The sequence below is a fragment of the Adiantum capillus-veneris genome, chromosome 12 (genome assembly GCF_014529385.1).
Source record: "Adiantum capillus-veneris isolate H3 chromosome 12, ASM1452938v2, whole genome shotgun sequence".
NCBI classification, from domain to species: Eukaryota; Viridiplantae; Streptophyta; class Polypodiopsida; order Polypodiales; family Pteridaceae; genus Adiantum; species Adiantum capillus-veneris.
In genome coordinates this window covers 122740451-122753822 of record NC_140942.1, presented here as the reverse complement: position 1 = coordinate 122753822, position 13372 = coordinate 122740451, and the positions used below count along the sequence as shown (strand labels likewise).

The window sequence follows — 13372 nt, the reverse complement described above, 5'->3', positions numbered from 1 at the left end:
AACACGAATAGGTGTTTCTTGTCCATTATCATTGCCTTTTTTTTTTTTTAGCATCCATGTTTGCCTGCTTTGACTATGATTGGTAGCACAATATTCAGCACATTAGCTTAGTATTAAACATTAGATTTAATATAATTTTATGTCATAGTCTCTTGTCTAGGTTTAAAAATCAAGAAGTCTGACTAAGCTAGTTTGACCAAGTTAGACATTAGAGATCTTCTCTTAATACCATGGGAAATGCCTTCCTAATTGTCAATGGTTCCTATAGGTTCTTAATCTGATACTATGAAGCATTGTGTGCAATGTACTATTGATTTCTAGTGGGCTTAATCCCTCTTGACCTTTAGTTTAAGTATTATAAAAGGGAGTTTACTATTGTGATGAGCTTGGGGAGGGTAACAATGTCAATATGACCCCCCAAAGTTAAAAATTGAAATGCTGTGAAAAAAAAAACAAACAAGAAAACTAAAGTGCAAAGAATGTAAAATCTTAATTTGGTACTTCACTCACATGTATTGCCTAGGGTACTAGAGCCCTAGAAGTTCCCAATGTAGGCGCTTTAGAAAAAAGCCCAAGGCATACAAAATAAGCACACACGTCAAAAATTGAATCAATGTGAAAAACACTTTGGGGGGTCAAACAAAAAGAGTAATTCAGACGATGATTGCATATGCAATTCCTTTTATCGTCGCTTAACTAGAAGGTCATCTAAGTATAGCCTCTAGTCAGCCCTCGGACATGAAATACTTTGCTCGTTATTAAATAACTTAATTGACAAGAGAGAATTGAGAAGCTTGCCCATGGTATTAATAGGTGACCTCTAGTGCCTCTCGACTGTTAAAATAGTGACTCTAAACTTGTTTATTTATTTACTTTTACAAGTGCTTATGCGTTTGATTATATTACAATTTACTATTTACTACTGAAAATTTGTTTAATATTCTGTTACGAATCAATTTGTGTGCCTATTTACTACATATGCTTTTTAATTATATATGTTCTATGCAAATGAAATTTATGTGCCATTTTTGGTTGATTTTGCAGTGTTTGAAGAAAGCTAAAGACTACCAACTTAGATTCTCTTCCACCTCGACGAATGGGCTTCATCTCACTAGCTTTTGAGGACGGAATCTACATCAAGAATGGGGGGTATGTTAACCACTTACAGACACCCTATCACCTTTGACAGATGCCTTATCACTTATTTGAGTCATGGACCAAGCTTGTCGGTCCTATAGGTGCATAGGTGATCTCCGATGAGAGGTGCACCACTTATCCCATTTTTACATGATTCTTGCAATGACCGGACACTGTGGACACACATGATTCTTGCAATGACCAAACACTGTGGACCCATTCACACACATGTGTGAATGGGTCAGATTAAAGGTCCATTTTGACCTTAAATCCTCATTCTTTGAGGTGCATGCTAAAGAAGTGCTCTTGCTCTACCTCTACCTTCTTCTCCATCATGTGTTGACGAGTGTGTGTGTGTGTGTGTGATCGAGCATTGCGGCAGCATCGGCAGCGGCGAGGCGATATTCTTCGTGGCACAGGATCCTTCACGGCAGGAAGCATTGAGTGGTGACTGACACACCATTGTCTCATTGATCTTGCTAGGATAGTCGTGTATACTTGCAGTCATTCTTGGCTCACACATAGTGTTTGGCAAGTTCCAAGCCTCCGACACGTGCAGTAAAAGCGCAAAATAACCATCTTGGGTAAGTTGAAAGATCCACAAGCACTCAAACCGAGCCATGACTTCTATTGGTGATTGTTAGATCTATATCATGAATATGCATGCCGTTGCAAATCAGTCTTTGCTAAACACTAGGACCCATCACACCTAGCGTGCATGCTTTTAGCAAAAACAGATCCGAACCTGCATATCCATGATCATACTTGCCCATAATTATGAAGAATGTGATGCTTGTAGCACATATGAAAGAGGAGTGTAAATAGTTCTAAAAAGAAACTAAATATTGTGTAGTGCAATCATTTGCAAGCCTTGCTGAAATGTTTGAACTATAATGGAATGCAAAACATGAATCACTTTTAGGTGCAAACAATGAAAAATTTTCATGAATAACACATAGCCTTGCTATATGCATAAACAACCATCCATTAATGTTGTTTAGCAGCACTTGTAACCTTAACAAGTCGCTCTAAGTACCCAACAATTCCTGGCCACTGAAATTGTTCCTGATACTATGTGTTGAAAATGGTCTATAAAACGGATATGACCAACACCTAGGGACTTTGTCCCAACACATAATGGAAATAGCGGGTGTCAATCTTAGTCCCAAAAAATCAGATGCTCCACATGTGGAATATTTTTCAAATAAGAATATCTAGAAAAAGAGTATCCTTCAAGTACAAAATGTACTTGTGTGTGGAGGTAATTGCAAACACGTTGCAATGTGCATGAAAGGGGCCCTCATTAACCTTGCTCCACACTGGTTAAACCGAACTCCTTGAGTTCCTAGACCATGTTGTATCCCATGTGATAACATGTGCCAAAGAAAACCCTACATATAGGTCCATAACTCCATAATACAAGACACTACGATCCAAAATACTTTGCTCTTACATGACCTTGTCATGTCTCTTAAAGAGAAAATGGATGAAATAAATTTATGCATCCTACTTGGAAAATTAAACAAAAACATATTCAAAAAAGAAAAAAAACCAAATCAAATGTGTATCCGAAGGTTGAACATAGTGTTCGCTTACTAGTAGTCAAATGCACCTCCCCAAATTTTTTGTTTGCAAAGGCCTAGGAACACTAATTGAAAATTAGTGAAGTTCAAGTAGTATTGCACATGTAACCCTGGGTGGCACCTTTGCAATCCAAACCCCTTGGTTAAAATTTACGTTGTCAAACCCCTTGGTTAGACTTTGCAGGGAGACTCCTCAACTAGCAACCAATATTAATTGAATTCAACTTTGGAAGTAGAAATTGTCCATTACTCCTTCGTAGATTGCGGACTTCTTTCCTTGAAAGTACAACTGTTCTAAGCTCAACTCGTGACTCTCAACACCTAGGTAGTAATTATGTATAACGAGATTGTACCCCTAAAAATGCCACTCCTAGAGGCCTAATTAGTGTTGCAACTAGGTGGTGTTGGCCTATTCTATTGATATGGAGGTTCACTGGTGCATTAGTCTGGTGTTGAAGGTTGGGCTGATAGGGCCTCGTTGTAACTTGACCTTTGTTTTAGTAGCATTCCTCAGTGGCATGATTTGTCCACTTATTCTTAATGGCACACCATTTTTTGTCAAGGATATGGTTATGACAACATGGAGAACTACAGTGTCGGATGATCTCGTCCACAAGCCTGGAAACGTCTTAAGGGCGGTAATGTCTAGTTTTGGATTCTCAACTTCCGACTCATTCTCGTCATAAGCTCATCTACAAGCTGCTCAATATTCATGGGTTTCTGTTGCAGTGGTGTCATCCTTGTTGTATTTGCACCACAAGCAATTGAACATGAATCATTCGAGGTAGTATGAGCATCATGCGATATTTATCCATAGATCTTGATTATCTACTAAATAGACAGATTTTCTCATGACCTCATCTAGAGTCACACACTTTTTCGAGTACAGGTCCTTCTTGAGGTGTTCGTTCTTGATCCCTTCGATGAACAACACTACCTAGCAGTCTTTCTGCTTGAAAGAATGAATTTGCGACATTGTATTGGGCTTGATTTCTTGTATGGAAAACTCCTTCATAAATTCTTGCAATAACATTTCTATATTTTCATTGTCTTCCTTTTTCAAAGGTTGGAACCATGTAAGGGCAGTGCCTTCCAAAGTTAAAAACCTTCAAAATGAATGTGGAAATTCATGATGCGTTCATCTCTCAACACATGTAATGGGGATTCCCTGATCCATTATACATAGGCTCTGGTTCTAATAAGTAACTCCCTCTCATCCCAAGATTTGGAACTCCTAGTGCTCCTGACCTTGTCATGTGTGTGTGTGTGTGTTGTTAGAAAATAAGACTTAGCTAAATAGATTTTTGAGTAGATTACTTAATGGAGAGAGATAGATTTCACACACAAGAGATTATAGAGTAGAGAGAGAGAGAGAGAGAGAGAGAGAGAGAGAGAGAGAGAGAGAGAGTACACACGATATACGTGGTTCACCCAATGTGGGCTACGTCCACGGGAAAGCAGTCACTCAATGGCTTTAGCACTTCAAAAGAAGAAGTAGTTTACAAAGGGATTAAACCCTTGATAGAGCTCCCGCCTTGCTTCACTCTCACCACCTCACACTCACCTTGTTGCATCAACTTCACACTATGAAATGTGTGTAGAAATGACCTCCTTTTATAGGCCAAAAGGGCTGCCCTCTCTAATGAGAGACAACCATGTGTAGCCGCCCTTGTGCGAATAAGTCCAAATCGGACCCTCCAATCCGCCCATGTGTGGCCGCCCTTGAGAAGACAAGTCCGCTTTTGAATTCGGCCACCGGTCATTGACTTCCGACCACAGGCCACCGGCCATTGACTTTCGACCACCGGCCATAGGCCATTGACTACCGGCCACCGGCCAACCGACCGGTTGTTTTTCGACCACTTTCCGGCCGACGTCCGGCCATAATATTCCGGTGAAAAAAAGTCTCGGGGGCCTCCGCCCCCGAGGCCTCTAAAGTTGCCCCTGATTCTTGTCCGTGAAAATTTTGGTTTCCGGTGAGTGATTTTCCTTCACGCACGATGGCTTCTCCTCATAATGGGGGCCTTACAATTGTGCGCTTTTACCACAGAAAATTACAAGGGTAAATCAGGCTCCATACTTAACAATCTCCCACTTGGAGACTCATCTCCAAACCAAACCTGTGAATGCTTTCCATTCTGGCTTCTTATCCTTGAATGCCGATTGAAGATGAGCAAAAGCTCAACTTCTCCTTGTTGACCACCTTTGTAAACATGTCTGCAGGATTTTCACTTGTATGCACCTTTCCTAGCTTTAGCTGTCCCTCTTCCAAAAGAGTGCGTATGAAGTGATATCTCACCTCAATGTGCTTTGTCCTTGAATGAAAGGCTGAGTTCTTCGCAAGATGGATAGCGCTTTGGCTATCACTGTACAAGACACAATTGTCTTGTTTGAATCCAAGCTCTTCTAAGAATCTGTGAAGCCACATAATTTCTTTGCTTGCCTCCGTCATTGCTACATACTCTGCTTCCGTGGTAGAAAGTGAAACCACTTTCTGCAGCTTTGAAGCCTAGCTTACTGCTGTGCCTCCAACCGTGAACACATAGCCAGTAGTGCTCCTTCGAGTATCTTTGTCACCTGCCATATCTGCATCAGCATACCCTTTTAGAAAAATATCAGTTCCTCCAAAATACAAAGCATTTGTTGTTGTCCCTTTTAGATACCTAAGTATCCACTTCACATCTTGCCAATGCTCTTTACCTGGGTTGTCCATGAACCTACTCACAACTCCCACTGCATGTGAAATGTCTAGCCTTGTCCAGACCATAGCATACATTAGAGAACCTACCGCTGCAGCATATGGAACTTTAGACATATAGGCTATCTTCTCTTGTGTCTTCGGACACATATCCTTCGTTAGTTTAAAATGACCAGCCAAAGGTGTAGAAACTAGTTTTGCATTTTGCATTGCAAACCTTTCTAGTACCTTCTTGATATAATATTTTTGAGATAGCTTTATTGTCTTCTTCGTCCTGTCCCTTGATATTTTCATACCAAGTATCCTCTTTGCAGCACCTAAATCTTTCATTGAAAAAGATTTGGACAGCTCCTCTTTTAGGTCTTTGATGTTCTGCATGTTAGCACTTGCAATCAACATGTCATCAACATACAACATTAGGATGATGAATTTCCCATCTCCCAAATTCTTCGTGTAGACGCAGTGATCCGAGTTGCATCTTGTGAATCCATGATCCAACATCCATCGATCAAACTTCAAGTACCATTGTCTTGATGCTTGCTTTAAACCATACAAGCTCTTCTTTAATTTGCAAACCATTTTCTCCTTACCTTTTACTTCATACCCCTTTGGTTGAAGCATGTAGATTTCCTCCTCTAAGTCACCGTGAGGGAATGCCGTATTTACATCCATTTGCTCTAGATTTAGATCATGAGCAGCCACAAGGCTTAAGACAAGCTTAATTGAGTTCATTTTTACAACAGGAGAAAATATTTCATTGAAGTCAATACCTTTCTTTTGAGAAAATCCTTTTACCACAAGCTTAGACTTGTACCTTTTCGTCCCACCTTCTTCTTCCTTCAGCTTGTACACCCATTTGTTTTGAAGTGCCCGCTTACCTTTAGGCAACTCAACCAACTTCTATGTTTGGTTGCGATGTAGTGAGTCCATCTCCACTTGCATGCTCTTCGTCCATTGTTCTTTGGATTCATGTTTCATAGCTTCTTCGTATGATTCCGGCTCTCCAGAATCTGAGATCAAGAGATGGTTGAAGGAAGGAACAAACCTTTCTGGAGGTCTACTTACTCTTGTAGATCTTCGGAGAATAGGTTGAGGCTCCTCATTTGGTTGACGTTGTTGCACATTGTCACCGTTTGCAGTCCTTGAGTCTTCACCGTCCTCAAGCTCCATGTACTCATCACCTGTTTCTTTTGTTTGTTTTCTTTCCAAGTAATCTTTGTACATATTTTGTTAGTTAAAAATTACATCCCTAATCCTTAAGATTTTACCATCTTCAGGATTCCATAGGCGATACCCAAAGTCTCCTTCTCCATAGCCAATGAAGCAACACTTTTTGGACTTTGCATCTAGCTTTGATCTTAGGCTTCTATCTATGTGTATGAAAGCCTCACATCCAAACACTTTGAGAAATGCATAATTCACCGGTTTACCTATCCATGCCTCTTCTGGAACTCCCCCATCCAATGCCGTTGAGGGTGACCGATTGATTAAGTACACAGACGTACTTACAGCTTCCGCCCAAAGTTCAAGCGGTAGGCCTGCATGTAGCCGCATGCTTCGTGCTCGTTCCATGATTGTCATGTTCATCCTTTCCGAAATCCCATTTTGTTGAGGTGTCCTTGGGGTTGTCCTTTGCCTCCGAATGCCATTGCTAGCACAAAAGCTTTCAAAAGCTTGGCTGCAATATTCGCCTCCATTGTCAGATCTGAGGCATTTAACCTTGGTACCTGTTTCATTTTTCACAAAGGCTTTCCACCTTTGAAATATGGAAAATACATCGGATTTATTCTTCATGACATAAACCCATGTTTTTCTACTCGCATCGTCTATGAATGTTACATAGTACAATGAGCCACCAAGTGATGGTGTACTTGCAGAACCCCAAACATCAGAATGAACCAACTCAAGTTTTTTATTTTTTCTTTCATTTTTTGATCTTTGAAATTTTACCCTCTTTTGTTTACCATAAACACAATCTTCACAGAACTCTAAGTCCACTTCTTTCAAACCTGGTAGAAGCTTCTTTGTTTGAAGGATTTGCATTCCTTTGGCACTCATATGCCCAAGTCGGTAGTGCCACACCGCACTGTCAACTTCTGTAGTTGCTGCACAAGCTGAAGGTTGCGTGCTAACAATACACAAGTAAAGTGTACCGACTTTTTCTCCCTTGGCAACCACCAAAGATCCCTTTGAGATCTTCCACCGTTTGTTTCCGAATGCAATGTTGTGACCTTCATCGTCCAATTGTCCTGTAGAGATCAAATTTTTGCGAAGAGAAGGAACATGCCTAACATCTTTAAGCTTCCATTCATTTCCGTTAGCAGTTTTGACAGAAACTGTACCTTTGCCGACAATCTCACAAGCTTCATCATCTCCCAAGTATACATACCCAAAATTACCTTTGGTGTAGTCTTGGAAATGTTGCTTGTGTGGTGTCGCATGGAATGAAGCCCCGGAATCTACTATCCAGGAATTAGACACATTGTCTAATGAGAGAATTAGAGCATCTTTCTCTACTTTACCTGCCACATTGGCCTCCGATGTTGGCTTGTTGTCTTGAGACTCTGTCTCCTTCTTCTTCTTGGACCAGCAATCCTTCTTGACGTGGCCCTTCTTGCCGCAGTTCCAACATTCAAGAACTGACTTTGTGCGTGACTTGCTCCGCCTTGAGCGATCACGACCCTTTTGGTTTTTGAACCTCTCCTTAGGCCTTCCTCTTGTTTCTACTAATAGTGCAGCACTTGATGATTCTCCTGTGCTTCTCCTTCGCATTTCCTCACTTAGAAGAACACCCACAACATCATCAAACTTAAGAGTATTTGTGCCAGAGATAGAATTACTTACAGCCATCACAAGGCTGTCCCAACTATCCGGTAGAGATGATAGTATAAGGAGAGCTCACACTTCGTCATCGAAATTGATTTTCACTGATCGAAGTTGACTTATGTTTGTGTTAAAGTCATTTAGGTGTTCTGCAACTGAACCATTCTCTGCCATCTTTAGATTGAACAAGCGCTTCATAAGAAATACCTTATTGGATGCCGATGGTTTCTCGTAGAAGTCGTCAAGTGACTTCATCAAGTCCTCCGTGGTCTTCATCTCCGAAACATTGAAGGCCACCGTTGACGCCAAACTTAACCGGATTGTTACCAATGCATTTCGATCAAGGACAATCCATGCTTCATCTGCCATTGTTGCGGGCTTCTTCGCAAGACCGCCTAGTGGCAAATAGAGGTCCTTCTGGTAGAGATAGTTTTCAATCTGCATCTTCCAATGTTGGTAGTTTTTGCCGTTGAACTTCTCAATTTTGAGCTTCCCTTCCTCCGCCATAACTCCCACTCAATTCAAGGAATCCTTTCCTTGAGATAATTTAGCTACGAGCAAACCTTGCTCTGATACCAGTTGTTAGAAAATAAGACTTAGCTAAATAGATTTTTGAGTAGATTACTTAATGGAGAGAGATAGATTTCACACACAAGAGATTATAGAGTAGAGAGAGAGAGAGAGTACACACGATATACGTGGTTCACCCAATGTGGGCTACGTCCACGGGAAAGCAGCCACTCAATGGCTTTAGCACTTCAAAAGAAGAAGTAGTTTACAAAGGGATTAAACCCTTGATAGAGCTCCCGCCTTGCTTCACTCTCACCACCTCACACTCACCTTGTTGCGTCAACTTCACACTATGAAATGTGTGTAGAAATGGCCTCCTTTTATAGGCCAAAAGGGCTGCCCTCTCTAATGAGAGACAACCATGTGTAGCCGCCCTTGTGCGAATAAGTCCAAATCGGACCCTCCAATCCGCCCATGTGTGACCGTCCTTGAGAAGACAAGTCCGCTTTTGAATTCAGCCACCGGCCATTGAATTCGTCCACCGGCCACCGGCCATTGACTTCCGACCACAGGCCACCGGCCATTGACTTCCGACCACCGGCCATCGGCCATTGACTACCGACCAACCGACCGGTTGTTTTCCGACCACTTTCCGACTGCCGTCCGGCCATAATATTCCGGCAAAAAGGAATATTCCGATGAAAAAAAGTCTCGGGGGCTTCGTCCCCGAGGCCTCTAAAGTTGCCCCTGATTTTTGTCCGTAAAAATTTTGGTTTCCGGTGAGTGATTTTCCTTCACACACGATGGCTTCTCCTCATAATGGGGGCCTTACAAATGTGCGCTTTTACCACAGAAAATTACAAGGGTAAATCAAGCTCCATACTTAACATGTGTCATGTGTGTGCTTTCTACATGTGGTGGGATCTATGTGACTTGATCCATTAAGCTTACCTCTCTCTAGACCGGCTTTCTACTAGTCACTTGATTCAAGTAAATGACAGAAAATGGTTCTCCCCAATAGGAAAGCTTTTCCATGTCTATTACATACACCTATTTGTACTCAAGCTCATTATTATCTACCAATATAGGTCGTTTTTTTGTGTCAAATTAATTGATGTACATGTGCATCCTCTTGATGTCTATAAGCTCCATTGGGGTTATGTCTTCTCTAATGTAATAGTTTTTCCCTTCCTTCATCATTAGCTTATATAATCCCACATGAGGATTATCAATTAAGCAATCTCTCAAGCTCTTTCATGGCTATGAATTTAGCCTTGGGTCATTTTCCAAAGGTGATTGCTCTATTCCTTCATTGTCTTTGTCCTTTGTTCCAGTCATACCCATTGCATCTACGAGATTAGTATTATCTATCCTAAGATAGGTAACCCCTCTCTCATCAATGTATCCATCACAAATTGTCAACATGTTCTACTATTTTCCAAAACTCGGGGTTTCCGAAGTCCTCATGAACATAGCATCTGTTATTGGTTGAGTTTCTAGTGTGCCCACGAACTAAGCACCTGTAAAAAGAACAAGGCCAACATTAGTGATGCTCTAAGTGCATGTGGAATTAAAGTCAACGTAGAGTGCAAGCAAGATGATTCTTGTTAGAAGGAAAGAACTATTTTCTTAGCCTTGATTTTTTAACATCAAACTAGTGAGACAACCGGGATTTATGCAAAATTCTAAGGTGTTTGTCATTGAGATGTATAACTAAACTATCTAACTTTTGACCCTGAAAATTAAGGCCCAATGAAATCACAATCAGATTACTTACAAAAGGAATGAACATAACAAGGAAAAGGACACTTCAAGCATTGCAACTATAAACGTGAGCATACCCATTCAGACTCCCCATAGATTTTCATGATAGTACCCTTGAACACCACTTCTTCATTTTCTCATCAGAATGGATAGATTTCCCCTTTGTCACTTTCGTTCTACTCTGCTTATGGTAGAATGAGGCTATCTGCATTCTAGGCCCTTGTCAAACAAAAAAATGTCTGTATGTGCCACATTGTATGTACCTTGCTCTCACACTCCCCTTAGCAGGCCATCATGACTGTTCATCTAGAGAAGAGGGTTTCCTTGTGAATGGAAGGAGGAGGAAAACAGCTTCCTCTATTCTTCTGAATATATGCCTTCGACAATACTTCTCAATGATACCTCCAATATTAAAGCAAGACATTGCATCACTTCATTTTCAAGCATGACCAATTCAATTGAGTTCATTTATTCACCACAGATAAGCATTGCAACGTTGTCATCATCAATTGTAACACCAATAGACGCAACGGATGCACCTTGTTGCCATGATCAATTATAACACCAATAGACACAAGGGATCCACAAATATCCTTTATGTTCAATTGCATAGTCACACAAACAAGTTGGTTACTCATTGATTAAACTTGCCCTGTTGTCAATGCACATACAGGGCATGTCCTCCGTGTATTCACAGCAAAAAAAATTCCCATTGAGGGATGAAAATTCACTAGTTTTACATTTCTCTTTGAGAAGACTCTAATACACGGTATGGTGGTACAACCACAGGGAGCAACTTCAACACCATCTTAGCCGAAAGGGTTAGACCACCTTACCTTGGAGCGGGTGCAATCTCTTTCCCTACCTGCAGGATAACCCACAGAGATTCTGTTGCAAGAGCTGCCCATCAGAAATTTGCCTACACATGAGATTGCTACCACACTGACAACACCAAACAACGGGCTCAAGAACACCTTCCTTAAAGAAGACCCCATACCCACATGCTCAGTTCTTTCACATTCCGAATCATCTGCCCCATCTTCATTTCCTGTCTCTTCCTTCAACGAGTCCAAAAATACTTCGTCGCCATCCTTACTCTCAATCTCAACTAGCTCCTCATTCACATGGCCTTCTGTGCTTCGTATGCCTTCATTTTCATCGTCGCTCTCCATCTCAACTAGCTCCTCATTCACATGGCCTTCTGTGCTATGTATGGCTTCATTTGTAATCTCCTCTTTCAATGAATCTAGAAATGTTTCATCAGTCTCCATTTCAACTAGCTCCTCACTCCCATACCCTTCTGTGTCGAGTCTCGCTTCCTCACCCGCAGCACCAGACAAGGCGGATGCATTGCTCTCACCACCTATCTCTTGCCCTCTCCTCTGCTCAAAAATCTTGCATCTTCTCTGTTCTTCATAGTCAGGGTCATCTGTGGGCAGCTCAAATCTGCAAATTGGACACGAATTTCTCTCTTCAAGCCAGGGTAGAATGCACTCGCTATGATACAGATGCAGACATGGCAGTTGCTTCGCAGGCTTGTTAACTGGGATCTCATCCTTGCATACGGCACAAGAGGCAGAGCCATCATCGACATCCTTCTGTGTTACAAAGACTGTGGGGAGACCTTCAGCAATGGCTTTGCCTGCAGGTGGTGCACCCTTCCGCGTGTCGTCAGACTCAATAAAATGTTGAAGAATTTGCTCAAAGCCATGAGCATCAACATAGTCTCCCGGATTCCCAAACATTGTTTCATGATCCTCCAACTCTTCAGCTCTATACTCCTCCTCTGCAGAACCCCAGCTCCTACTTTCAAGCATTGATCCCTCATCATTTTCATACTCCACATCATAGTCCTCTTGCCTCTCGGCGTTTCGATGTTCTATCCACCACTCGTTGTTATTGCCTGCTGCATCCCCATCATCAAAAAAATTTCCTAGCATCATCTCCTCTTGAATGCTGATGGCATCAAGGGGCATGCCATCAAGGGGCATGGGCATGCCAATTGTGCCTGCAAGTACACGATCGATTGATGCAGGGAGTCTTCTCAAGGATGAGAAGAGCTGGCGTCTCAGCCCTTGTCCCTGCAGAGAGTGCCGAACGTGAAAAAGGGAGCTGGCGGACTCTATGGCCTCAATAAAACTGCCGCCGCAAGTTGGGCAGATGAGCTCTCCCCCTCCCTCATCACTGCCCCGGGAGGGTGCTGCCGTGATCTCTGCGTTGCATTGATGGCACCAGTGGGCCGGGAGGGCATTCTCCATGGCAGAAGGGCCTAGATTTTGGGTTTGCGAAGAAGAAGAGGAGGACCCAGAGAGCAAAGCAAAAGATGGGCGATCGCGATGAGTTGGCTCTAAAATCAGAGCTTGAAGAGGACACGGAAAGCAAACGTGGGCGATGGCGACGAGTTTGTCAAAAGCAGAGCTTTTGTACATAACAAGACGTCAAGCCGACGTCCTACCTTTATCGTGGACCTAGCTAGCAGATGTGAAATTCGAACTCACGCAAGTTTGCCTACTCTTTGGAGTCACATACCTAGATAAGAGCCACACAACATCCAACAAACTCCACGTGGCTTTCACATCCCACATGAAGATTTGACACCTTAATGATTAGCTAAGAGCTTTGCATCCCTTCTACATTAAAAAATATGGGTCCTTGTTCATTACATGGAATCTGGCAAGATGCCTTCAACTGCCATCTCTCTGACCTTATTAAAAGCTCTTGTGCAAGAAGCCTACGGTCGAACTCTAGCACTTCGGTCACAGAGCGATCGTTCGCCTGAGCTAATTCACCACAGTGAGCTGTGTGCAGACTGCACGACAGATTACATATTCAAAAAACCCCAACCTCGCCCCACTTC

General features: G+C 42.1%; 1 protein-coding gene across 1 annotated transcript; it reads right to left on the bottom strand.

Moving 5' to 3' along the window:
* Nucleotides 1–11125: 11125 nt before the first annotated feature.
* LOC147446447 (uncharacterized) lies at nt 11126–12959 on the bottom strand. Its single transcript, XM_086525661.1, has one exon. It carries the CDS (start codon nt 12942–12944, stop codon nt 11325–11327), a length of 1620 nt encoding a protein of 539 aa, XP_086381787.1. The 5' UTR covers nt 12945–12959; the 3' UTR covers nt 11126–11324.
* Between the last annotated feature and the right edge of the window lie 413 nt (nt 12960–13372).

Coding starts and splice junctions, on each gene's coding strand:
- LOC147446447 (XM_086525661.1), bottom strand. CDS start 12,944: ATGTACAAAAGCTCTGCTTTTGACAAACTCGTCGCCATCGCCCACGTT.